Raw genomic sequence first — 19534 nt, 5'->3', positions numbered from 1 at the left:
ACGTTTTACTACGAGTATAAGTATCGAATTCTACCTGAATATGCATTTACATATATCGTAAATGTTTGATTATTTTTTTCGTAGTCTTTAAACACTGTGCATATTTTCGACAAAAATTCCATTTATACTTTCAGTTAAAAATAAAGTGAGCCGAAAACAATTCGCAAGCTTTCGCGACACCTTGGAAAGGATAAGATTTGGGTAGAATGTGAAATGTCAGAGGAGGGGCAAACGAGAGTCCGAAGTTTCTTGCATATCCACACAAACATTTTTGTGGCACATGAGCGATTTTTTCGAACGTATATACATAGATATACACTTACATATGTACGTATGCACTTATACATACTTATTTACAGGTATGTATATGAGTACGTTCGTTTATAAGAATTTATGTATGTTGCTCACGTAATTTACACACACATAGGTACATGCATCATATATACACACATACATATATATCTATGCATATGTAACTTGTTATAGGATATGTTCTTGCACAGATTTGGTATTAAGAAAGAGTCATTAAAAACCGTTTTAGGGGGTGTTGCTGTTATCATTATTGTTGTTATAGCCATCGTACAACTTCATTCTCTTTTTACGAATGCAGATATACGCACACGTACACGCACACGTCACGCAATCACCAACATCCACTAATGCTTCAAATACTGTGGTTTTATTCACCTTCTACCTATTCCCCTACACAGGCAGCACTTTCGAATGTTTGCACTCTGAAACGCACTTACCAAAGCAATATCCTAAACAGGATAAATGTAATTGCGCATGAATTTCTACGCATTTTTCCTCCCATCGCCTCTGCTATACCGTTAAGTGACGCTGCTGTTGCTATTGCTGCTGCGGTGGCTTTGAATGGCCGTTAATACATTCAGTGTGATACAACAAAATGTTCGCCTATTCACATTTGCTGCCACCCACAGCGGGCATAGTGCACAGCCCTTATAGCCTACACTCCGCGCAGTCTGGAGTCGGAAGTGGAACTGCTCAAAGGGAGGAAGAGATAAAAAATGGCGCTGGTATGAGCGCTAGTTGGTCGCCGCCTCAGCATTTTAACTTAGAAAGCATTTGTTCTCGCCCCCCTTTTCCAACCTCCACAAGTGTTCATAACTCTTTTCCCCGGAACCCAATCGGTTGTTTGCGCTGATTGGATAGCTTTGGATGTACACGTATTTTGCAACGGGACACGCCTATTGCGCTCAGCTGAACAGTTTAACAAGGCGAGTGGCTCTCACAATGGCTGGTTTGCTTTTGTTTTATTTCTCTTGCTTGTGTTTTGCTGACACTTTTGTTTGTTGATTGTTTCGATTTGCAAATGCTCTGGGGTGAGGCTGAAAAATGCTAATTTGAATTTCCGGCTCTCAGCAGAGAGACACGCAGCGAGAAATAGGGATGAGTGTGGAAAACAGCATTGCAGCTGCCAGTTGAGCTGTGGTAGCGCGAAGGCTGTAGCAGCGCTTACCAGTTGTGAGGAGGGGTGAAATGCGCTCTCAATGCGTGAGTGCGCGACTCGCCCCTGTTCTATTTCCACGTATCTACGCATAGTTTCTTTGCGGATACGAAATGAAATTGGAATGGTATTTTATAAGAAGAGTTGACTCAGTGTAAGTGCAACTGAAATTCGGAGTGACATTTTAACTGGATTTATACAATAGTTATGTACATACAAACATATGCCAAGATGTACATATATGCCTATTTCTGGTGCCACTGTCGCAAAAAATGTATTGTATTAATATTGCAAGAGTTTATATAGGCAATAAATTGCAGGAGGTTTACTAAGAAATAAATTACAAAAATTTTATTCATGCTACATTTTTATCATAATGAAGTTAGCGAGCGAGCCGCGTTTGAAAAATTGCTATCAAAATTCTAAGTGGGTGGTAGCAACTTAGAGCACTTGCCCCAACTTTCGGTCTCAATAGTCATCCCATCAGACAGTCTGCGCTTGCTATAGTGAATAAATTCGATGCACATATTCCTATTGACCGTTTCTGTGCCATTAAAATTAACAGGAGCACGGGTCGATGAACGGACTATAGCGTAGCCGTAAGTGCTTAAGTTCAGAATGAACCAAATTAGTTGATTCAACGCCAATCAGAAAAATTGGTAATCTCTTAGCCCACATTTTAGAAAATTTCAAGAAAAGATGAAGAAATTAAACATCTCTGTTGTTTGAAACACCGAGAATTATACGATTGGGCTCTACAAAAGTTATTTTTTGTTCTAATTGAAAATACGGTGGCCAGATGGGTTGGTGCGTGGCTACCATTCGGGAGTGTGTAGGTTCGAATCTCCTTGCATGAAACACCAAAATTATAGAATCATTTTTTTCTATTAGCGATCGCCCCTCGGCAGGCAATGGCGAATCTCCGAGAAATCTCATAAAAACCATTTGCCATTCGGAGTCGGCTTAAAACTGTAGGCCCCTGCGTTTGTGGAAGAACATTACATCAAGACGCACTCCATAAATGGGAGTAGGAGCTCGGCCAAATACCCAGCAGAAGTGTACGCGCCAATTATTTATTTTTTCTCTCTCTCAGTGCATTGTGTTGTATACAGAGTTTATTAATTCGAGGCAAGGCGAATCTACTAAAGAAGCATCGGTAGACCAGCTGATTTTTTTTTTTTTCTTTCGCCGTGTGCATTCGGAGGTCAGCTTAAAATGCCGTAAAAAGCCGTTCTATTCACACCATCTAGCTTCAACTTCATCTCGGCTGCGCAACATGATTCGCCCTTTACTTTTCTACTTTTTTGTCGTGACATTTCTAATATACAAAACGTTGTTGTTGGTCTAGTGCCACCACCTTTAATGCCCCTTAAAAATGATTCTGAGAACATAAATGGTGAGTAGCATTAAGATCCATAATCACTGCTGATTCTAACTGAACTAAAATTCAGAAATTTTTTAAAGCTCATCTGTAGAACTCGAATTGGGCGCCCCTAAATCATATTTTTGGCTTTATTAATGAGCATTTCAGCTATCGACACTTGTGGTAGGTTTTTTTGGCTAAATGTCCCTATCACTAAATTTTTTTCCGGGGGATATTAGCTTCTAATGAAAAAATTAATTTGACGACGAAAGGAAAAGCGTATTTAATTAATTTAATAAACTTGTTCGAAAAGATTTTATATCGTCCTACGATGAACAGAATTCAAAGATGGCGTCCATTTCGTTCTCACTGAATTTGACAGAAACGCTGTAGGTGTGACGTCACACTTCATCAATTTATTCGTATGTTGTGTGTGTAATTTCTTCTTCTTATATTCTGGATTAAATTTTCGCTTTTCTCTCACACAACTGCGCCAGTGTGACGTTACGCCTCGTTAATGGCCGCAATCTTGCATTCTATCATCCTTAATATCGTCCAATAAGCTATGATATATCCAGTAGGGGCTATTTTGAATAAATAAAATTTGTAGTGCCAAAAAACGAACCTTCTTATAAAAAGGCCGTTTACTTTGAGACGCATTCGGTATGATAGATTGAATGATTGATTCCCTAAAAAGGTCAAAGAAGATAGTTTGAGCTATTTTTGTAAAAATACGCTCATTGTTTTTTCACTGCCTATTTTGCTGACCAAAGCAGGTGTACGGAATTAAATCAACCTTATTAATTTTGCTACTCTAAAATATTTCTCATCGTCAAGGCAGAAACCTCTCGAATGATATCGAGTTTCACTCTCAGTGAGCTTAACTTTACTATATATTGAGACATTTACTTAGAGTATTACTCAATATCTTTGTGCATATACCAAAGGCAGTTGAGGAACCTGGCATCTGGAATATTAATAAGTTGTCTGGCAAAAAGGTACCTGCGCTGATAATCTAAAGTTTTTGGAGAGCTCCGCGCAACACTTCGGCCGTGCTCTAAATGATGAACAAGTCAACTACATTTTAGTTTTGACAACGTAGAATATTTTTAGTTTATTTTTTGTTACTTAAGAAAGTATCAGTGTGGTAAGAAGCCGGAGGAGGTTTTCTTTATATGTATTTATGTTATATATCGGTCTCAAGGACCAAGTACTTGACTTCGTTGTCAGCTTGGCGCTGTGCCCGGGCGCTTGACTTTAATTACTTCCAGATATGTACACACAGTTCACAAACGCGTTAAACATTGCTGAGAGAATAGTAGTAGAGACCCACCGTGTTTTTGGCTGAAGTGTTGACCTGCTCCAGCACTAATCCTCGACAAAGCACTAAAGGGTACATTTCAGGTATCCAAGGGATTGTATTTTCCCAAACGAGTGCTTATGTCCAGCTAGTTAAGGAATTGCCGATGAGTTGGCAAGAGAAGTTTAGTAAACGTCTTTATAGGACCGGAACCATTCTGTGGCTTATTGCTGGTTATTTTCTGCTGCAGATTTACAACTACAGAGAGAGTGAAGTACTAAAGAATAAGGGAGATCATTTAGGTAAAGCATTCGGTGAAAAATAAATTAAGTCTCACATTGGGTGGCTCACTGGTTCCCTGACCATTTTCACGACGTTGGGAATTATAGGAGTTACTTGAGATCAACGTAGGTGTATCTAGAAACCGTTTCTATGCCTAAGTGGGGTTCGTCTACACCATAATGGAGAGTATGAACGACCATAATCTAATCAACGCTAGCTATCCGTTCACAATCTACTACCGGTTTGGTAGTTGGGTGTCCGCTGTGACACAAAAAGAGATTGAAAACGTCTGACCAGATAGAGGTTGAATACTTCAACTTCTTCTTCTTGATAGGCGCAATAACCGCTTACGCGATTTCGGCCGAGTTTAACAAAGCGCGCCAGTGTTTTCTTTCTCGTGCTAACCGGCGCCAGTTGGACACATCAAGTGAAGTCAAGTTCTTCTCCACCTGATCTTTCCAACGCAGAGCAGGCCTCCCTCTTCCTCTGCTACAACTAGCTAGCAAAGCATCGAATATGAAGCAGTGTATGCAAGTGGTGAAAGTCCCTGATTGTCATTCACTAGGGAGTGGTCAGGATAATCAGAATGCTCAGGATAAGCAGCACACAACTTCCGGACTTCGACCAAGTATTCTCTTATAAGCTTCCTTACAACCGTTCGAAAGCGAGCTAATGTAAGAAAGCGAAGAAAGCCAGAATATCTGTTTGTGAGCTGGGTTTGGGACCCGAAACGTAAAAATCCCCCGGTAATGAAAACGAAAACAAAGCCTCGGATGACATCTAGGCGCTCGGAGTCCGTCTACTAAAGTCCTTTTAGCTTTTATTAGGTTAAGTGAAGGTATCTTGGGAATCTCACGTTGGGGGGTGTTTGTGGCGATACAAATACCTATATATAAATAATCAAACTTCGTGTGCGTATTTCACTTAGTCTGGTTAGTATACACTGATTTATATGCGTATACATAAATTCAATTAAGAGCCACCTGATCCCAAGCGAGCTTCTAATGCGGAATTCTATTAATTGTTGAAAAAAGTGTACGGCTCCACATCTCTTCCCCACTTCTCCTATCACTAAACATATCCCACATTTTAATTTCATTCCATTACATACACTTCTGCATACTCCCCTTTTGACCCCTTTACTTGTGCTCCTCACTTATCACCGGAATGCTCAAACTATCTTTTGTGTATATTTTAATAGTGTCACACTTGACCTTTGTGTGTGAATTGATTGATTCGCTGGCTGACTGCCTTGTTGGCTTGTGCCTCCAAGCCAATAGTTCCTATCCAAACCATTAGCTTGCAAAACGAAACGTTTTATCGGCCACTACGTACCTATGGTACACCCGGGAAATGAAACTATAATTGTGAATTTTGTGAAATGTAACCAACGGAGAGGGCAAGGATGGCGATTAAGGAGAACAGGCAAGGAAATCAAGTCTTACCTATTGAAAATTGTAAGGAAAGCAGACGATTTGATATTTTCAGTAGCAACAATTAAATGTTAAAAAGTGTTGATGCGGTTGCAGCGCAATTACTGTAGCAGGGAAAAAAACCCCAGTCATAAACAGCAGCAGCGGGAGAGGAACAAAGTGAAGGAGTCCCTGTAAGAGGCAGCAATTTGAAGGTTGGAATTCAAATATAGCGAACGAATCGACCAACCCCTTGCAAGGCAGCACACGACGAGCTGAGCACGATATACTTCGCTCTTTCGTGCATACTCAGTGAGCAGAGTACGGCAGAGAGGCTGCATGGAAGGAGGCGCGGTGTTCTTTTTTGAGTGAGCGAACAATTTGCAATTTCCGAACAACCCTCCTAACGCAATGCGGCATGTCAAGGGTTCTGTTGGGTAGAACAATTTTAGATGCTATAGTTGTGTGTGTCCGTGCATGTGTATGTCTGTATATGTATATAGGTAGGTGCGTGAGTGTGCTGCGAAATTGTGGAAAACCATTTTAGCGCTAAGACCAAAAGAATTTCGACCAACCACCTTAGTTTTAGTTGTGCAGCGTGGCGACAAAGTATACAGTTAGATTTGCAGCACGACTCAAACGACCGGGGGTTAAATCGTGGAAAACAATAAAACTAAACGATCGCCTAAGAAGAAACAAACAAGCCAACCAGCAGACAGACAGACATACAGTCATAGAGACAATAGTAGCAGAGTAGACAGGCGGTCGAATGCGTTCAGTGAAACAGAACACTTTTTCCGAGTTGTGTCGAGGACGGTGATGTTTTGAATTCAAAATTTCAATTTAAATGCGAAGCGTAGATGAAGCGGTAAAGACGTCCTACGGTAAAGTTGCGGGTGTACGAGTACGAGCGCGTCTAAATATTTGTGCTTAACTGAAGTGAACTCCAAGTGGGTCCTTTATGTGACGTTTGTTAACGTTTCCGGAACTGACGAATGACAAAACAGAAGTAACAATGAAAAGTGTATACAAATAAAATTAATGAAACTAAAGCTAAATCCAACAAAATGAAAGTTCATAGTCAGTCGCACATTAACGCTTAACAATTTTTATCAAGTGTTTGTGCAACAAAATCTGAAGTTCTTCGAATAAACTTTCAACTTTTGAGTTAGGAAAACAAAAATTGTGTAAATAAGCGTAAAACGCGCAAAACAGTGCTGCCCATTCACGCATTCACCAAAATCCAACTAACAACGCTTATCACACCAAAGTCAATGTCTTCCTCTGAGGCTGAAGTCGACATCAGCGTGGTGTCCAGCCCCGAACCCAGTCCGGCCGGTTGTGGGAATGGCCGCGACACACCCTTGCGTTCCGCTTCGCCGGCGCCCTCCAACGGCAGCACACCAACCACTACATCAACGCCAACCACAGCCGCCGGCACACCCACATCCAGTTCACACTTCCACAGCCCGACCACCACAGCGCTGGCCGCCGTACCGCCTACGGTGCTGCACCATCACCTACAGCATCACTTAAGTAGTCTGAGCGGTCATCCGGTGGCGTTACATCATGCACTCCACAGTTTCGGCCACCTGCATCCAGCGCATCCTGCCTACCCGGCGCACCAGCAGTTGCTGCAACATGCGGCGGTCACACCGACACCTGGTCAACTGGCAATGGTCTCAGCGGCGGTGGATCGACTTAGTCCACCAGCTATGGCTGCCATGGCGCCACACTCGCCCGAACGCAATGGCGGCGATGATCTTACCTCGCTGACATGCAGCAATAACAACAATAATAATAATAACAATAACAATAATAGTAAGCTTTTCAATCACAACAACAATAGCGACAGTAATGGCAGCAGTCAGAATATGGCGCTGGGTCGCGTTGAGACGAGCAACGGTTGTGGTGCGGCCGGCGGTAATGGCAAGGTGACAACGGGCAATGGTTTTACAAGTTTCTCTATATCGAGCATCCTCAGTCGCAGTGAACCGACTAAAAAGAGTGGCTGTGGCCATAATGGGCCAACGTTAATCACACCGATACCACAGCTGCCACAACCGGGCGCCGGTGGACCACAGGATGCGGCAATGCTTTCGAGGTATGTACGCTGGGGCATAAATACACAAACATTCGTAATTAGCGCAAATGCCAGAAAGCCGTGAAAGAAGCAAAGCACAAAAGGGAGATCATCTAGGGGGTAGCCTAAGAGTGTTCAAGTATTAGTTTGCTTTTGAAGAACATTTCGTTTAAGAAATAATATTTTTTTGTTACTTGAAAATATAAATTATTTTAACAAAAGTGCGTAGTTATGCTTATTTTACAGATTTTCTCCTATTATAAAGCACTAATAAATTCTCGTTTGTTGCTAATTTTTATAATCGGTTGGCACTGCTGGATTTAGGGTGACCGAACTAGATTCACCCACATTTCCTAGACTTATTAAATATAAATCTCCAATTACTTCTAATATTTGCGGCTTTCGATTCACCACGTCTTTGTTCGCTAATTAATTCCGCTGCTCGCCAAGCGAAAAATCTTCATGTGAGAGCAACTACAATTTAGCATTGATCAACCAACTTTATTTATTGCCGCTTAGCTCACAAGTGATATGGTTAAGCCTGTGCTTCCAGGTACAAGGAGACGCAAAATCAATTGCCCTATCGGAAGATCTATAATTTTGGCAAATGGTGTCGTACCTCAATTATATTTGGAATTGTGAACCAGACAGCTGCGGTATACAAACAGACAAGCAGTGGAACGCGTGATGATTCAAACAAACATTTCCATCGCTCAAAATCATTTCCCCTTATTTAGTAAACAAGTTATTTTCGAAATCAAAATTGATGGGTGACTAATTTTGCGCCACCTTTTACAAGTAGGGATATTCTTTCTTATACTTTGCATACTTACAGGCGATGTGCTTAGAAAAGCAATGCATTGCATAACAGTTTGCTAAAATGAAAATAATGCAAGGGCTGCTGAATTCAAGGAATATTTCTTGTTTTATTCACTACTCACTAAGAAGTTGGGGAATCGAAAGCACCTATGATTAAATCTATAGAGATTTTCCTAGAGCGGAATTAGATTTTGTGTCTTCAATACAAACTGCATACGAATGATCGCTTTGTGCGACTATTTTTATAGAGCAAAATTCATGGATGTTGCTTTCAAAGATTTGAGCTGTTTCTTCAAATCCTTTGTCGTAAACGAAGTTAAGATATAAAGTGCTCAATTTAGTTATTGTTAAGCGACTTACGCTTAATTTTCTTCTCGCCTGTATACTTACGCCTCTAATGAATTTGAAAAGGTCGAGCCAAGGAGCACCAGGAGATTTGGTGGCTCCAAAAACACTCAGGCTAAAGAGCCCATTGTATTTAAAGCTCTGGAAAGGGGGTAGATAGTCAAGGAGGGAGGGAGAAAAGTAGAGATAGGAAAGAATAGAGACAGAGATAGAGATAGTTAGTCCTGTGAGAATTTTCCTGATTCTTTGGCAAATCTATAAATATCCTCCAGTTTTAGAGAACGAATACTACTCATTCTCATGACATCGGAACCCAATACTCGTAGCCGTGCTCTAGCAAAGGCAGGACACTCACAGAGAAAGTGCTCAGTGCTATCCGCCTCCTCCAAGCATGACAGGCTTACCGGGTCCTCGATGATTCCAATGGTGGTCATATGCTGACCACATGGGTTGTGTCCTGTAATGATGACGACCATCAACCGAATGTCTTTCCTTCTAAGTTTTAGTAGAAAGTTTGATAGTTTTCTGTTCGGACTTGTCACAAAACACTTTGCAGTTCTGCAGCGTTCCAGACCGGACCATCACCCTTTATGTAGATTGCCTACATAATCGCTGATCCAATTCTTGATTCCTGCGGGACTGATTCCGATTATTAGCTCTGGCCCCTGTGGCGGCACCGCTGATCCATGGTTGGCCAATTCGTCGGCAATTTCGTTTCCTTGAACACCGGAGTGTCCCGGAACCCATATAAGTACAAGCCTGTTTTGTCTTGCGACAGAATTAAGCTTCTTCTTACATTCTTGAACAATCTTTGAGGTTTGCTTCGCGTTCTCCAGGGCCTTCAATGCAGCCTGACTGTCACTGAAGACTCCAATCTGTTTCCCGCTCCATCTCCTCTCGATTATCCATTCGGCTACTTTTAGGATGGCAAAAACTTCTTTTTGGAAAACAGTTACCATTCCCCCCATAGCATAGTGATACTTATTACTATCGTTTAAGTACTATCCGGCTCCAGACCCTATTTCATTCTTGTACTCATCGGTAAAGAAAATGTCCGTCAAACGTCCCTGCATGCATTCTGGATTGCTTCATTGCTCTCGCAATGGAAATCTGACATCAAATTTCCTTCCAAATGAAACTGTGGGTATCAGGTCATCTTTAAGTGCCAAAAACAGTGGATACTGGTCCGACAGCAACTTAAAGATTTCTCTGTGTCCCGAAGTTCCATCTTCGTGCCAGAAACCATATTTATGGAGTCTACACATTGCTTTTATTGCTTCCTGTTGTATCTTAAGATCCAGGGGGAGCAAATCAAGCATAGCATTTAGAGCATCACCAGAGGTTGTACTCATGGCACCCGTGATGCATAAACATACACTTCTTTTCAGCCTGTATTGTTCCCGGATTGTGGACTTAACCATACTCCGTCGCCACCAGACCACAGAAGCGTAAGTGATGATTGGTCTGATAAGTGCTGTGTATATCCATAGGACCACAGCAGGTTTCAGACCCCAGGTTTTCCCAAAGGCTCTACGGCATTGCTGAAAAATCTTCAGTGCACGATTCACCTTCAGTGAAACGTGTGTCTCCCAAGTCAGCTTCTTATCCAAGATTACTCCTAGATATTTAACTTCGTTGGAAAGACCAAGTGTCACACCTTTCAGTGTTGGAAGACTGAGTCCATCCAATTTCCGTTTTCTCGTAAACAAGAGTATGGTTGTTTTGTTCGGATTAACGGAAAGACCTTGTCTCATGTACCAGTCATCGATTTTGTCAAGAATCATCTGCACTTTCGTGCAAAGCCTCCTTAAGGATTTATCCGATGTTAGCGCACAGACGTCGTCCGCATATGCTTGGACGTGAAAACCGAGTTCCTGCATCTCCACTAATAGAGAGTCTACGACGAAGCACCATAGCAGCGGAGAACGAACACCCCCTTGGGGACATCCTTGCTTGGCCCTTACGCTTCTAAGTATGTGCTTTTCTTTAGCATTTCATTTTCCGAGTAGTTCACTGTATTTCTCAACGGGCTTATGAAATGGCAAATTTAAAGCGCACACTGCCCGCTAGAATTATAGAATGCAAGAATGCGCCTATCAGAGAGGCGTGACACCACACTGGAGTAGTTGCGTGCGAGATGGTGAAAATGCAAAAAAGAAGTTTAAGAAATTACACAAACAACACAAAAGTAAAGTGTAAAAGTGTGATGTCACATACACAGTGATTCTTTCAAATTTGCTGAGAATAAAATAGCGTTACGAAATGGGCGCCACTTTTGTATTCACGCCACAGCCATTCATTGCATCTTATCGTAGCATCAAGCTCTGACCATAAGAACGACTTATTCCAAGAGTTCCACGAGTCAAAAGGCCTAATAAATTTATCAAAAACAGATTAGTCGCACAGTACTGGATTGCTCTAGTAAACCTTACGATCTAAGAAGCTCAAATAAACGTGAAGGAGATCAGCCAAAAGTTTAGGTAACATTCCTTTAACCCTTTGGGGACGAGTGCCGGCATATAGCCGCCCAAATTAACTCGTAGCTGCAAGGCTTGCGACATCTGTTGTTAGGTAGTGATTAGATAGTGATAGCTCCGACGAATATTACTTTAAATCTGATACGACGGAAGATGACAGCATTACTTCGTCAAGTGGAAGCGAAATACGTGCAAGAAGGAGTCCACTCAGGTATTTTAACATTAGCAGTGATAGCAGTTTTTTTATAATTATTTTTTGATTTTATGAAAAATTTTTCTTGTGTTAAATAAAGCCTTAGTTTTTATAACGTTCAACGTATTTATTTTCTCTACGGCGCCCTCCTATATCTCTAGTCCTCAGCGATGCTCGCCCGTCGAGCGGCTCCGTCCTCAAAGGGTTAATCGTCGGTTTTTTCTCTCTCCCTGAGCCTAGCAGGCCCTTTCTGGTGTGTGTTTTGAAAATAAATACTCAATTTCATAAAAATTTTGAAACATGTCCCATGTATTAGTCGCACACGATGTGGCGCGCTACCACTTTGATCAAAAAGTTCCGAGAATATATTCAGAAAATTTATTTCTCAAAATATTCTTTATTAACTGTCGGACTTTCTGGCGGACTATGTGCAATATCGTTGCAATCTACAAAAACCCGTGAGCATCGCTTTTGTTTTTTGGTTCTGATTCAGACGTCAAGCGAGTGAGGGCAGAGCTCAGTGTCGTGCTCATAAACTTACGTCACCTCTCCAGTAGTGATGCGTTGGGGCGGATTCAGGCTTGGAAATCATGTATTTGGCTACATTAACGAGGCGCCTTTCTTGCATGAAATTCAGGTCCTTTGGCATCACCGACCTACTTTGCAGCAACACGGCGCAAACCCAAGCAATGTTAAAGTCCTCAGGTGATGGGTAAAATCTAAGAGGTTTTATGTAATTTCTGAATAATTTGGATAGCTAAAAATACATATTATAATAGTTTTTAAAACAATCTGAGGAATGGTTTGGGGGCGTCCATAAATTACGTGAGGTGCTTTTTTTAATTTTCTGTACCCCCCTCCCCACCTAGTGAGATGTCGTGAGATTTTATTCAACCCCCTCCCCCATCCCCCAATCTCACGTGAGATTTTTCAAAATGTGGGTTTCTTATGTAAACGCGTTGGATTGTTATTGCAAAAAGAAAAACAATTTGCTTCGTGCTTTTATTTACGACTAGTTAAGACTAGTAATCAATATTGCTGACAGTTATAAGTGTAATAAAAAGTTAACAATAGAAGACTTAAATCGTAACTACTGCGATTAAAAAAAGAATATCTACTCTAATTCAGTCCATGGAGAATCATGCGCGGTTTCAAGAGAGACTATTGGGATCAACATGTCCATATGATCTTAAGTAAAATCATCTGCTCCTTCAACTTCGTTCTGATCTATCCACTCTAAGCCGTTGACGCTTGCGCACAGTAACTCATTAGCTCGTCTTGTGATAATCCGTGAGGGTCGCACTTTGCGGAACATACGCGCTTGCTTAGCTGGTGCAATGTGAGCTGCTCGCCTGTGCTCTGCAGCTCTGGTGATAGATGCGAAGTAAATACCGCATGTACTGCAGCATCTTTTCTCTAAATCCTCACGTATACTTGGGCAATAGAGATCATAAGGCGTGCTGATAAAGGCATTCAGCGGTTGAACCGGTAGGCGTATTAGAAATGGAGCAAATGACTTTCTGTCATGTTCTTTAAAATTGCGTGATATTTGCCGAGACCCCCCCTCTCTCCAACGTAAGATTAGATGAGATTTGACTCGACCCCCTCCCCCCCCAAAAATTTTTTTTTTTGGGATGCGAAATAAGAAACATTTATTGAAAAATCGGTAACTCAAAACTTTATCAAGCAGCCATTTGAACCTGCGGGAGCTTGGCCCAAATTTTATTTTTGACTTTTATTAACTGGCATATCCGTAAAGAAAAAACAGAAAAAATTGAATTCTTCAACTAATATTTGAAAAATGTGGTTGTATATTCAGAAAAACAATATTTATTTGAAATATCTTTAAAACTGAATTTTGAAAAGGGTTGGGTTTTGGTCATCATATCGCATAATCAAATCAATAACCTAAATATTAATGCCCTTAGATATCCAGGTCGACGTTCGACGTATACGGTAACTCTGTGTATGAATTAAAATGTTTAAAAACTTTGTAAAACATGGCCATCAAAATGTCTGAATAAAAATATTATCATTGTTCTTTATTATATGATTTCGGGCATAGATATGTGAGCCGTGGCAGTCTCAAATGAAACACTATTCAATCCAAATTTGGAATAAATTTTTTAGCAGTTGAGACCGATTATTGGCAATAACTGAGCACATTTTGGCTCTCAAGTGGTTCAATGACTCCACGAGTCGTTTCCACAGCACACATCTCCATAGAAAATAATCTACAGACCTTCCATGTTACTCCCAAATTTCCATCAAAATTTCAAACTTTTTAATCAGAATTTGTAAAAAAAATTTAATATAATAAAGTGAAAATTTGATTTTTGATAATTGTTCATCCCTGATGGTGTTGTGTATTTTCCACATATAAAAAAAAGCAATAAAAGAAATAAAAAATGCGTAGTGATCTTTTTTTATGGAGAAAATGCGCAAAGCCGTCTAAGAAAAGAATTATAAAAAAACACAATTAGCTAATTTCAACTAGCATTTCTTTATACTAAAATCTAAAATGCTATAAAACTGCTGATCCGAAATTTTTCAAAAAAATGTAACTAAAAAGTGCAAAGTTTTGACGAAGAATTCTTAATTTTTTTCTAATTTGTACTAAGCTCGAAACTTGGATTATAGGTATATATATTAGGGCGGGTCGATTTAAAAATCGCTCATTGCTCTGTGAAAATCGTTTTATAGGGGAACATCAGAATTCGTTTTAGAGGTATGGTTCCTTGGGCAAAGTTTATTATTTTGATCCCTAGAATATGATTTTCACAGAGCAATGGGCGATTTTTTTGCCTCCCCACAAATCGACCCGGCCTAATATATATATATATATAATATATAATTGGCGCGCACACTCTTTTTAGGTGTTTGGCCAATCTCCTCCTCCTATTTGTGGCGTGCGTCTTGATGTTGCTCCACAAATGGAGGGACCTACAGTTTCAAGCCGACTCCGAACGGCAGATATTTTTTTTATGAGGAGCTTTTTCGTGGCAGAAATACACTCGGAAGTTTGCCATTGCCTGCCGAGGGGCGACCGCTATTAGAAAAATGTGTTTCACCGAGATTCGAACCAACGTTCTCTCTGTGAACTCCGAATGGTAATCACGCACCAACCCATTCGGCTACGGCGGCCGCTTAACTTCAAACTTGGATTTAGATGAGAAAAAATAGAACAAATTGGCAAAACTTGTCGATAAGTCCTAGAGCCATAATTCTATTTTTTTCATTTCGTACTTTATAGCAACCTATTAAAAGTTAGTTTACAGTTTTTCGTGAAAATTCTTGATTTTGCAGTTGATTTGTTGGTTAGAGTTGTGATTCGTCCAGAATACAACTACCGCTTCCGCACCATTTTGTTGCCACATCCTCGTTACCAACTTGTTTACCAGTTATTTACGGCATGACTATATCCAGTCTGTGCGGTTAAGAACCTTATTAGATTTGCAGTTTGCCTAGGGTTAACATTCTGACCTTCCATAGGGCAGGGCATTCGCAGAGGAAGTGGAAGATTGTTTCCTTTTTCTCCTATTTTTGCTTGTTCTCAGACAGACCAAAGGCCAGTTATGACTGCCGTTAGTCTTCAGGCGTCCCGTCGTTGCAGTGGAAAATGGAGGAATTCTTTTTCGAGATTGCCGAAAAAACTTTTTTATCGATACATTCAATGCTATTAAAAATTACTTAACTTTAGTAGAATGGATAATAAGGTGTGGGTGGATCCTGATTTTTTAATTACGATTCTGCTCGAATGAGCAAATCAAAATTCAAAGATGTCATGATTATTTTTCGACATTCATGGGTTTGTATACCTTCACTGGGTTCCTGAAAGTCAAATTTTAATCAACATTACTGCCTTTTTACTGCGCTACATAAATAAACCAGGAAAAACGCAAAAATTACACGTTTCGTGAAAGGAAGAGGAATGGCCTTTAAGAAATTTTTAGCCTGGTAAATCAACCCAGTATTAGACTATCCAACTCATTCGCCAAATCTTGCGTCGTCCGACATCTATGTATTCTTCAATATGAAGTCTGTATTAAAAGAAGCAAAATTAGTGTTTCTTGAAGCTGCGAAAGAGATGGTGGCCTATACTGAATAAACTGATAAAGGAAAACTTTCAACGCGGAAGCGCTAATTGGAATCTTGGTAAATCACCATTTCAACCAACTAACCTCTCAATTCAATTCATGTAGGCAACCTCGTGTGGTGTTCAAATAAAAGTGTCACATTCGAAACGACATCTGAGAAAAGCAGTTAGCGTAGACTGAGAACTTGATGGAGCGCCTCGGAGAAAATAATCGACGGGTGTCACATCGCATGATCGCGGCGGCCAATTTATGAACGTCCTTTACAACTCTGAGCGTTGCGTCGCTTGTATGGCATTGAACCGCCGCCTTGTTGGGACGAAAGCTCAGTTATATCGATGTTATCGAGCTCTGGTCACAGAAAACCAATTAACGGCGCCTTATACCGAAAACCATGGACGGCAAGGGAGCCTCCTTTTAATTTCGAAACAAAGAAATTTCAATGATACCGCTATGTCAAAGACTGCCTGAGTCTTTGTGGACGTTTAACCGAACACTTGTGAATTGTGTTCGCTCCTATAACGGCAAGTTTGCTTGTTGACATAGTTGTTGAGCCAAAACTCGGTCTTTTTCGACAAGATGATTGAGATTTTTGCACAAAATCCGAATCTGCGTACTGAGCACTAAGCCGAAATTTCAATAATACAATATTATGAGTTCCATACGTTCCGCAAGCGTCAAGCGATTTACGATGAAATGGCAAACCTTACTGAATATTTTAATAGCTAGATGTCTTTGGTAACTTTGGCAGCCGCTGAAAAATAGTAATCGGAAAACTATGTATAATTGATATTCCGTTGCCTTTTACATATGTAAGTTAAACGGAAATAATTGCTGGTCGTTCATATTAAACGGATCTGATCTCTGATCTCTTCCAACTAGCGAATATTGTGAGCATACAACATCGCTTACTGTTGCAATAATGCTGAAAGATTTTTGCGGTTTGGTCAAGATCAGACCGCTCGCAGCGAATTTAAAAGAATCGGCTGATGGGCTGACCTAACCGGGGTCATGACAACGGTTTGTGATTGTGGTGGTGATATACAAAAAAAATGAGTACAGTCTTCACTATCGGAGATTCGGTAGCAGAATTGTATTCTCTCATTTCAGACGTATTCCGTCGTTACTCAGATGACAACGAAATGAAATGGGCGGTAGCTCCTTTGATATTTTCCTATCTCACTAACACAATAATAATTTTGTCGTCAATATATCACTGTGGCATCCACGGTTACGTCAACAAATCAGCTGATTGCTCCTAAATCGCTGAGAGCCAGTTAACGGCCAGATGCTGGCCACACCTCTGCATTTTGTACATCATGAGAGCGATAATTGAAGTTAATAGCGAAGAGAGAGTTCAGCTTATGTTAATCAGAGTTATGTTAAAAATTATAGAAATAAAAACCTCTTTAATTTATAAAGGGTCTTTCAAAAGACGCGCCTAGATGTGGCTAATAAAAAATGCAAAAAATTTAATTCTTACAGGTTTCTCTATTTTTTATTCAAAATACGGCATCAAACAGTTCTATGTGAAAAATAACATTTAAATGCTCACCATGAGCTCGCCTACAAGCTCTCATACGAGAAATAAAATTTTCAAGGACCCGCTCGCACAATATCGCATTGAGCTCAGCAATCTCTATTCGAATGTTGTGTTTCAGACTTTCTTTTTCAGAAAAACCCATAAGAAATGGTTTTGTGGATGCAATGTTTTCCTATGTTGTGTGGCTTGTGGCTCCAGCCTGTTGAAAATAAAGATTCAAGCTATGTTCTTTTCCATCAAGCTGAGGCCACACAAAATCTTCAATCAGTTGTCTATAGCCAAACAGACGATTCACGAATGCCTAATTGTTGAGAACGTCGAGATACTGACGTTGAAAGTTGTTCAGCAGGACTTTGCGATACAGCAGCAGTATTCTCAACAGAACGTCCAGATCAACAGAACTGATCTGCCAGTTTGTTTTTAATCTTCGACTAAAACAGTTTTTTGAAATGTTTTCGCCAACCTTTGAATCGTCGACCCAGCTTCCTAACTGCACACCTAGTTGGTGTTACTACTGGGACCAACCCCAAGTATACTTGCATAGATAGTCAGGTAGTCATTAAAACAATTAAATCCCTTAGTATAACGGCTAAGTTCGTTATTCAGAGCAGGGATGCAGTGGAAAGTTTGGCAGCGAATTATAAGCTACATTTCTATTGGGTTCCAGGCCATAAGGGCATTCAAGGGAACGAGATAGTAGACGATATATGAAAAACTAGGCTATTTCTATCGTCAAATATTGTTAACGAAATACTAAAGTCAATACGAACATTATACAACGAACTAGAGGAAAACATGTTCAGAAAATTTAGAACAAGATGGGAGAGGCTGTTCACTTGCAGAAATGCAAAGATTATTTGTAAACAAGACGATACTCAATTTATATTATCTATTACTAACCAGCGTAAGCGTAAGCTTATAAGATAGGAATCTCGAACTGTGAGAAATGCAGAGAAAGTAGGGAGCAAGGCTCAAGGGAAATTATAGAGCATCTCTTTTGCGGATATCCTGCATTATTCAAAACACACGTAATATATTGGGGGCACCACAGTTTGGTGGATTGGAAGACATCTCAGCAGTGGCTTGGAAACATCTCATTCAATTTGCAATAGAAACAGGCACTATGCGGGTGGACTATTTAAAAAAAGGCATAACCAATGAACTCCAATTGGTATCGCTACCGAACCGGTCTATGCGTGACTGCAAATCAACCAGTTCAACCTAACCTAAAGCTGCGATTGGTGGTGCCGTGCCTTGGCTATAACCGTAACCATAGCAACCAGCCGTTCGGATCAAATAATGGGCATTACTGTAAACGATTATAGGTGCTGCACCACAACGCCGTAACCATAACCGCAGCCGTATGTAGCTATTGATAAGCAGCTGTGAAATATTTTACATTTGTTTTGAATTTTGAGATAAAAATTTGAATGTTAGAAATGAACGACGCAAAATTAATTGATTTACCATAGTGCAAAATTATTTAAAATTATTTTTTATTATTTGTTTTAACTATAAAACACATTCGCGTATACACTTCTGTTGGGTGTTAGGTCGAGCTACTCCTCCTATGCGTTTTGATGATGTGCCACAAATGGAGAGACCTACAACTTTAAGCCGACTCCCAACGGCAAAGGGTTTTTTTGAGGAGCGTTTTTAGGCAGAAACACACTGGGAGGCTTGCCATTGCCTGCCGAGGGGCGACCGCTCTTAGAAACACTTTTTCTATTATTTGATGTTTATGCATGGACATTTGAACCTTCGCACTCCCGAATGGTAGTCACGCACCAACAAATTCGGCTACTGCGGTCGCCAGCTGTTTATGGTTACGGTATGACTAATCGACAAATGTTGCAATGTTGCGCTATGGATATGACTACGGCTATGTCGTTATGGCTACGGCACAACTAATTGCAGCTTAACCGTTTTTTGACGCATTTTTGCTTACTATTTTTATTTTTTTACTCATTTGTGACCGCGTTTTCATGACATGAAAAGCTAATCTCATGAAAAAGCTAAAGTTTTTTATATCTCTGTTCGCGAAATTAAAGTTTACTCACTCAATTTTGTTTTTGTTGTTGAATTCCAGACCGATACGTAAATTAGTGGGTCACAAGTTAAAATGTGCATGAAAACCTGAAGTGGGCCTCACTGA

The 19534-nt window shown here is 40.4% G+C and overlaps 1 protein-coding gene across 1 annotated transcript in view; it reads left to right on the top strand.

The window, feature by feature from the left end:
- Positions 1-6979: 6979 nt before the first annotated feature.
- LOC129249364 (homeobox protein Hmx) overlaps positions 6980-19534 on the top strand; it is a 53425-nt gene continuing 40870 nt past the window's right edge. Inside the window, exon 1 of the mRNA XM_054889156.1 lies at positions 6980-7929. Within this exon, the coding sequence (XP_054745131.1) occupies positions 7100-7929 (830 nt within the window). The 5' untranslated portion in view covers positions 6980-7099. The remainder of the gene's footprint in view (positions 7930-19534) is intronic.

Source organism: Anastrepha obliqua, chromosome 1 (genome assembly GCF_027943255.1).
Source record: "Anastrepha obliqua isolate idAnaObli1 chromosome 1, idAnaObli1_1.0, whole genome shotgun sequence".
NCBI lineage: Eukaryota > Metazoa > Arthropoda > Insecta > Diptera > Tephritidae > Anastrepha > Anastrepha obliqua.
The sequence above is the reverse complement of the archived record's forward strand: the minus strand, read 5'-3'. Positions and strand labels throughout refer to the sequence as shown.